This window comes from Meles meles, chromosome 18 (assembly GCF_922984935.1).
Source record: "Meles meles chromosome 18, mMelMel3.1 paternal haplotype, whole genome shotgun sequence".
Classification (NCBI taxonomy): domain Eukaryota; kingdom Metazoa; phylum Chordata; class Mammalia; order Carnivora; family Mustelidae; genus Meles; species Meles meles.
This window is the reverse complement of record NC_060083.1, coordinates 23,286,620-23,295,300: the sequence shown is the minus strand read 5'-3', so window position 1 is coordinate 23,295,300 and position 8,681 is coordinate 23,286,620. Positions and strand designations below refer to the sequence as shown.

The 8,681-nt window shown below is 37.9% G+C and overlaps 1 protein-coding gene across 1 annotated transcript; it reads left to right on the top strand.

Annotated features, from left to right (window-relative positions):
* Window positions 1–364: 364 nt before the first annotated feature.
* LOC123928969 (peptidyl-prolyl cis-trans isomerase A-like) lies at window positions 365–841 on the top strand. The gene has a single exon (XM_045984079.1). The coding sequence runs from the start codon at window positions 365–367 to the stop codon at window positions 839–841; it is 477 nt and encodes a 158-aa protein (XP_045840035.1).
* Window positions 842–8,681: the final 7,840 nt, after the last annotated feature.

Sequence of the window (8,681 nt, the reverse complement as noted above, 5' to 3'; positions counted from 1 at the left end):
AGGGGTGGCTTTGAATAACCCATTAGACCAGATGGATTAACAGTGTGTATATAGAACATTCCATCCCATAATAGCAGAAGAGACTTTTTTTTAAGTGCACATGGAATATTCTCCAGGATAGATCACATGGTAGTCCACAAAACAAATCTCAATAAATTTAAGACTGAAATCATATCAAACATCTTTTCTGACCACAAAAGTATGAAACTAGAAATAAATTATAAGAAAAAAATGGAAAAAAACACAAAAATATTGAAGCTAAACAACACACTACTAAACAACCAATGGTCAACAAAGAAATCAAAGAGGAAATCAAAAAGAACATGGAGACAGCCTTGCATATGCCCCCACCCTGGAGCTGCCCATGCTGCCAGTCATCAACCCCACCATGTTCTTTAACATTGCTGTGAATGGCAAGCCCTTGGGCCACACCTCTTTTGAGTTGTTTGCAGTAAAACTTTCAAAGACAGTAGAGAACTTTCATGTTCTGAGCACTGGGGAGAAAGGATTTGGTAATAAAATTTCCAGTTTTCACAGGATTATTCTGGGATTTATGTGCCAGGGTGATGACTTCACAGGCCATCATGGTACTGGTGGCAAGTCCATCTATGTGGAGAAATTTGATCATGAGAATTTCATCCTGAAGCACACAGGTCCTGGCATCTTGTCTGTGGCAAATACTGGACCCAGTACAAATGGTGCCCAGTTTTTCATCTGCACTGCTAAGACTGAGAGACTGGATGACAACCATGTGGTCTTTGGCAAGGTGAAAGAGGGCATAAATATCTTGGAAGCCATGGAGCACTTTGGGTCCAGGATGGCAAAACCAGCAAGAAGATAACCATTGCTGACTATAGACAAAACTAATCAATTTGACTTATTTATCTTAACTACCAGACCATTCCTTCTATAGATCGGAAAAGCATCCCTTCACCCCATCTGCTTGAAATATCCTATACTCTTTGTGCAGTTCTATGAGTTCCATATTTTTCTTACTCCCCTCAAAGTCTAGCTGGTTTGCAGAGTTAAGTTTATTATTATGAAATAAAAACTGAGCAACAATAAAAACATGTAGACAAATGAAAATGGAAGCAAAATGGTCCAAAATCTTTGGGACATAGCTGAAGCAATTCTAAGAGGGAAGTTTATAGTGATACTGGTCCACCTCAAGACACAAGAAAAATCTCAAAACAACAATGTAAACTTACACTTACCAGAACTAGGAAAAGAATGACAAAGCAACCCCAAAGTTAGTATAAGAAAGGAAATTATAAAGACCAGAGTGGAAATAAATGAAATAGAAACTAAAAAAAAAAATCAATCAAAAGATCAATGAAACCAATGGCTGGTTCTTTGAAGAGATAAACAGAATTGATAAACTTATCCAGATTCATTAAGAAAAAAAGGGAGGACTCAAATAAATAAGATCAGAAATGAAAGAGGAGAAATAATCAACATGACAGAAATACAAAGAATTATAAAAGAAAACTATGAAAAATTATATGCCAACAAATTAGACAACCTAGAAGAAATAGATAAATTCCTCAAGACATACAGTCTTCCAAATGGAATTAGGAAGAAATAGAGAATTTGAACAGACTGATTACTAGTAATGAAATTGAGTAGATCCTTAAAAAACTCCCAACAAACAAGCGCAGGACTGGATGGCTTCACTGCTAAATTCTACCAAACATTTAAAGAAGAGTTAATACCTATTCCACTCAAACTATTCAAAAAATAGAAGAGGAAGGAAAACTTCTAAATTCATTCTATGAGGCCAGAATTACTCTGATACCAAAGCCATATAAAGACACTGCAAAAAAAACTACAGGACAATATCCCCAATAAACATAGATACAAAAATCCTCAACAAAATATTAGCAAACCAAATTCAACAATACATTGAAAGGACCATTCACCACAATCAAGTGGGATTTACCCCAGGATGGTTCAATATTCACCAACCAATGAATATGATATACCACATTAACAAGAGGAAGGATAAAAACCTTACGATCAGGCACCTGGGTGGCTCGGTTGGTTAAGCGACTGCCTTTGGCTCAGGTCGATTCCAGAGTCCTGAGATCAAGTTCCATATCAGGCTTCCCCTGCTCTGCAAGGAGTCTGCTTCTCCCTCTCCCTGTCTGCCACTCCCCCTGCTTGTAGTCTCTCTCTTTCTGTCAAATAAATAAATAAAATCTTGAAAAAAAATATGATCATCTTAATAGATACAGAAAAGCATTTGATAAAATACAAAATCCACTCATGATAAAAACTCTCAACAAAGTAGGTTTAGAGAAAACATACCTTACTAACATAAAGGCCATAAATAAAAAACCCACAGCTAATATCATACGTAATGATGAAAATGGAAAGCTTTTCATTTAAGATCACAAACAAGACAAGGATGTCCATTCTCACTATTTGTATTCAACAAAGTACTGGAATTCCTAGCCACAGCCATCAGACAAGAAAAAGAAATAAAAATCATCCAAATCGGTAAGGAAGAAGTAAAACTCCCTATTTGCAGATGACATGATAGTTTATGTAGAAAACCATAAAGACTATACCAAAAAACTATTAGAAGTAATAAGCAAATTCAGTAAAGTTGCAGGATACATACTTGATATACAGAAACCTGTTGCATTTCCATACACTAATAACAAAGTAGCAGAAAGAGAAAATTAAAATACACTCCCATTTATAATTGCATGGAAAAGAATAAAATACCTAGGAATAAATTTAACCAAGAAGGTGAAAGACCTATACTATGAATAATATAAGACATTAGTGAAAGAAATTAAAGATAACACAAGCAAATGGAAAGATATGCCATGTTCATGGATTGAAGAATTAATATTATTAAAATGTCTCTACTACACAAAGCAATCTACAGATTCAATGTAATCCCTATCAAAACACCAATAACATTTTTCACAGAACTTGAACAAATAATCCTAAATTTTGTATGGAACCACAAAAGGCCCTGAATAGCCAAAGTAATCCTGAGAAAGAAGAGCAAAACTGGTGGTATCACAATCCCAGATTCCAGGATATGCTACCAAGTTATAAAATCCAAAACAGGTTATACTGGTGCAAAAATAGACACATAGAAAAATAGAACAAAATAGCCCAGATATAGACCCACAGTTATATGGTCAATTAATCTTTGACAAAGGAAGCAAGAACATACAATGAAGAGTCTTTTCAAGAAATAATGCTGGGAAAACTGGACAGCTACATGCAAAAGAATGAAACTGGACCACTTTCTTATACCATGCACAAAAATAAACTCAAAATGGATTAAAGACTGAGATGTGAGACCTGACACCATAAAATTCCTAAAAGAAAACTCAAGTAGTAATCTCCTGGACATTGGCCTTATCAACATATTTATGGATATGCCTCCTCAAACAAGGGAAACAAAAGCAAAAATAAACTACTGGGACTACACCAAAATAAAAAGCTTTTGCACAGGAAAAGAAACCATAAACAAACCAGAAAGGCAATATACTGAATGGGAGAAGGTATTTGCAAATGATAGGACCAAAAAGAGGTTAATATCTAAATTATACAAAGAACTTAATAAGTCCTGGGATCGAGCCCCACGTAGGACTCTCTGCTTAGCAGGGAGCCTGCTTCCTCCTCTCTCTCTCTCTGCCTCCTTTCTGCCTGCTTGTGATCTCTGTCTGTCAAGTAAATAAATAAAATCTTTAAAAAAAAAAAAAAAGTAGGCAGAGAACCTGACTAGACATTTTTCCAGAGACATACAGAGGGCTTACAGATACATGAAGAGATGCTCAATATCAATAATCACCAGGGAAAGACAAATCAAAACTACAGTGAAATATTGTCTCACACCAGTCTTAATGGCTAGTATCAAGACAAGAAATAACAAGTGTTGATGAGGATATGGAGAAAAGGGAACCCTTGTGCACTGTTGGTGGGAATGTAAATTGGTGCAACCAATGTGGAAAACTGTATGGAGATTACGCAAATAATTAAAAATAGACCATGATATGATCCAGTAATCCTACTAGTGGGTATTTACCTAAAGAAAATGAAAATACCAATTTGGAAAGATATATGCACCCTCATGTTTGTTGCAGCATTTATAATAACCAAGATATGTTAGCAACCCAAGTATCCATTGATAGACAGATAAATAAAGAAGATGTAGTAGATAGATACATAGATACATAGATAGATACATATATATATATGAATATTAGTAAAAAAGAATGAAATCTTGACACTTGCAACAACATGGATGGGCGTGAAGAGTATTATGTTAAGTGAAATAAGTCTAAGACAAATACCATATGATTTCACTTACATGTGGAATCCAAAAAACAAACAAAAAGTAGAAATACATTCATAAATACAGAGAACAAACTGGTGGTTGCCAGAGGGGAGGGAGGTGGGGGTTCAGCTCAAATAGGTGAAGGGGATTATGTGGTAGAAACTCCCAGTTATAAAATAAATAAGTCATGGAGCTGAAAGGTACAGCAAAGAGAATAGTCAGTAATATTGTAATAATGTTTTTAAAAACCTACATAAAAAATGTTATGTTTATAGAAGCAATCTCATGTTTTTCATTTAATTTTTGAAAAGACTATTCAGAATCTCAAAAAAATTCAATATTTAATATCATTAATATGTTTCTTTTTCTCACTATATTATATAAAAAGTTGGGTTTTTTTTTAAAGATTTTATTTATTTATTTCTCAGAGTGAGCACAGGCAGACAGAGTGGCAGGCAGAGGCAGAGGGAGAAGCAGGCTCCCCACCGAGCAAGGAGCCCGATGCAGGACTTGATCCCAGGACACTGGGATCATGACCTGAGCTGAAGGCAGCCGCTTAACCAACTGAGCCACCCAGGCGTCCCTATATAAAAAGATTTTTTTCACCAAGCCCCATATAATTGCCCCCAAATCCCCTATAATTTATCCCAATGCGCTACACAAATATCATCATCTCTATGGATGTCATGATGTGAAAAAAAAGTTGAGAAGCACTGCTTTAGCCCCAGATCAGGATTCCTTTCTCTCTTTTTTTTTTTTTTGACATTTTTATTCTTTTAAACATTTTAAAAATTTAAATTCAACTAATTAATATATAATGTATTATTGGTTTCAGAAGTACAGGCCTGTGATTCATCAGTCTCATACAATACCCAGTGCTCATTATATCACATGCCCTCTTTAAAGTCCATCACCAAGTTACCCCATTCCTCCACCCCTCTCCCCTCCAGCAACCTTCAGTTTGTTTCCTATGATTAAGAGTCTCTTATGGTTTGTCTCCCTCTCTGGTTTCGTCTTGTTTTATTTTTTCTTCTTTTCCCCTATGAGTCTCTGTTTTGTTTCTTACATTTCATGTATCAATGAGACTATACGATAATTGTCTCTCTGATTGACTTATACCACTTAGCATAATACCCTCTAGTTCCATCCACGTTGTTGCAAACCAGATCATGATTCTTAACCAGAGGTCTCTCAATGGATTTCAGTGAGTGTGTGAAATGAGCAAGTATATCTTTTTGGAGAGAGAGTTAATAGTTTTCACCAAGTTCTCAAAGCTTAAGAACCAACTATCTCAAGAATTTCAAAAGTTTCTCTATAGTTTCACCCCGAAGGAGTGATGATACAAGTCAAGGGTTAAAGGAATTCCAATAGGACAAGTAGGCCTCCATTATCACAGGTGGGAAGAATAAAGGTGCTATAAATGGAACTAGGAGGACTTCTGTCTCTGGCTCCCTCTTTTGGGAATCCTGCTCTTGGTCTCTCTCTCTTCTCAAGCTCAACTAATAAACTAAGAGAATTCTAGGGGTTTTTTTCTCTATTAGAAGTAGATACTTCCTCCCTTACATCACCAGAAGACCAAGTAGGAACCAGGGTGGAGCCTAGGGAAGAATAGGTATAAATGAGGCAGAGAGCATGGATTTCAAATGCTCACATGTGATCTAGTTCTGCAATCAAAGCCTGAAAGCCAGTACCATAAAATGTGCATTTACCCAGACCTCTTCCTCTGTGTTTTGAAAGAATTTTGTACATATTTAGGCTTCTCCTGTATATGTAACCTTCTTGGGGGCCTGTCAAAGGTTACTGAAACCACAGTACCACTTTTCCTTGCTAATAGGCTTTGAACTCCTGAAAGACAGACTTTTATTTTGTTCTTAAAATAAAATACACACTCAATATTTTCTCAATTAATGGTGACTAATGAACAGAAATCAAGATTTCCAAATCTAAGCTTCCTCAAACGGTTATATACCAGGAAGAGCTATTTCCTTTGTAAATTATAAATTAACTTCCTAATACAATATAAGCTTAATGTGAATCTGGGTACTTTATAATTCCAATTTTTAAAAATATTTTATTTATTTATTTGAAAGAATGCTAGTGAGAGAGCACATGAGCAGAAACAGACTTCCCTAGTGAGCTGGGACCTTGGACCCTGGGATCATGCATGACCTGAGCCCAAGGCAAGTCGCTTAACCCACTGAGCCACCCAGGTGCCCCTAATTCCAATTTCTTTTATAATCCTAATTTTGACCAGGATTTTATCACCTCAGATATATCCAACAAAGATCTATTATATCTGCCTACAGATGAGACTTATCTTCATCACGCATCTACTTCTCTTACTATTAAGAAAAGCATGTGTCATATCCTTTTAAGTCGTTTTATTCTCTTTTTGCTTGATGCTATTTACTAAACATAGGGTACACTCAAAGAAAGCTGACCAAACTTGGAACAAACTAGAGAATAATAAAGTTATCTTAACTACATACAGGGACTTTAGAGTTTATCTTGTACTTTACCATGCATTATCTCATTTGATCACAGGAATCCTGTGAGTTAGCTATCCATTGTAGAAACCAATGTTCAAAAAGTTTAACCCATTTGCCTAAAATTTCACAGACCTGGAGTTAGAAGCCAGGTCTTCAGGCTCCTATAGCAGTGATCTTTTCCATTGTAAGATTAATGGAATTAAGTCATTTGTCAAAAGAATTTCTTAATATTATGTTGCTACACAAAACTAGATAATCAGTGTCGCTATCCCTGAGTCACTAAGAAAAGTAACATACTAGTACATTAGTAAGACCTGTTGATTTAAATAATACTTTTTCTAGAATACTTTTATTTCTTAACCACGTTTGTTTCATTTATCTGAGTTCATTCAGTTTTCAGCTATGTATACCTCTTAGCTATGCATATAACTTCCTGTTTGGTCTTCTAAGCATTGGTTCAAAGTTCTTATTTCTGAACTTTGTCTTTTCTTTTCCTGTTTACTACGCAGCTCTGGGAAAGAAAAAAAAAACCCCCACAGATTGTTTAATCGGTGAACCATACATCTTTGTTTAATTTTGTCTCGCAGGTACTCTTGACCACCACCAGGGGGCAAAAGCCTACCAGCTGGCTTTCTGCAATTCATCTACACAGGACTGTACAGTACAGGGACCCTCAGTGTCTTATTCTTGGTGGAACCTCCCTGCTAATTATTTCAACCGCAGGGCCCCAGGGAGAGAACAAAGGCTCAGCACAGAGGGCTCTAGTGGCACTTAACCATACAGCAGCCAGAAAGAGCTCATGACAGCCCTGTCAGTTGAAAGAAAGCAACGAGATCCAAGAGAGTTTGAGTGACAACAGGAGGAGGATTTAATAACTGCAAACTCCTTAATGTGTGTGTTTTCTACAGCTTTAAGATGCAGGGTGGTATATTCCAGAACATCCACTCCAACTGAGAAATAGCTTTGTCAACTCTTTCTCTGTGTAAATAATCAGTGGTATTTGCATAGTGAGATTCCCCCCCACCCTTAATCTTGGTTTATAGTCTGCTGATGGTTTATCTTTCAGAAAAGTATCCCTTTAAAATATTTAATAATCTACATTTCACATATGTCTATGCAATCATGAAATCTAGAGCTGAAGGAGAAAAAAAATCTCAAGGAGCAAAACCTATTTAAGAGAATTTCTTCCCAGCGGGAAGCAAGTGGGAGGTGAACAGCAGGTTGGACCCTTTTAACTCCGTGAGCCCAGCCTTCTCGGCCTCCCGGGCTGATGCAGCCCCTCTCCACCTTAGGAATAATGAATGAGTCCTTGGAGGCCAGGGTAATAGAGGAAGCGTGAGGGGTACCCTGAAGCTTGCCAGGGTATAAAATTAAAAACCTTTTTTCATAAAGTCTCATCATAAAACATGGGCTCTGAGACAGAGGGTGGTAAAGCTCAGAAAAAGCCCCCGAGAACAGGGTCAAAAGGGGATAAACTCGTCTCTGGTCGCGCCAAGAGGGTCTCCAGTCCAGTAAGTCTCACTCCCGCCCAGAGAAAGCCTTTGAAACCCGTCGGAGCCCTTTTCCACCAGACAACGTGTTTGCCTCAGGATTTTCACCTCAGTTTCCTTTCACTAAGATCGGTTAAGCTGTGCGCCCCCACCTCATAAAATGGTCGTCTCTCAGGAGTGGGGATTCCAGAGCTCCCCCATCTCCCCGGCCCGGGGCCCCTCCCCCCAGCCCATCTCCCTGCCTCTCGACGCGGGCAAACCGCGCGATTCCAGGGCAAAGGAGGAAACCCGGGAAGGGGCGGCGGCGGGAGACGCAAACACCCAGGCGGCTTCCGGCAACTCAAGGGTTACGGCGAGGCGGCGGCGCGCGCCGAGGGGAGAGGCGGTTGCTGACAGGTG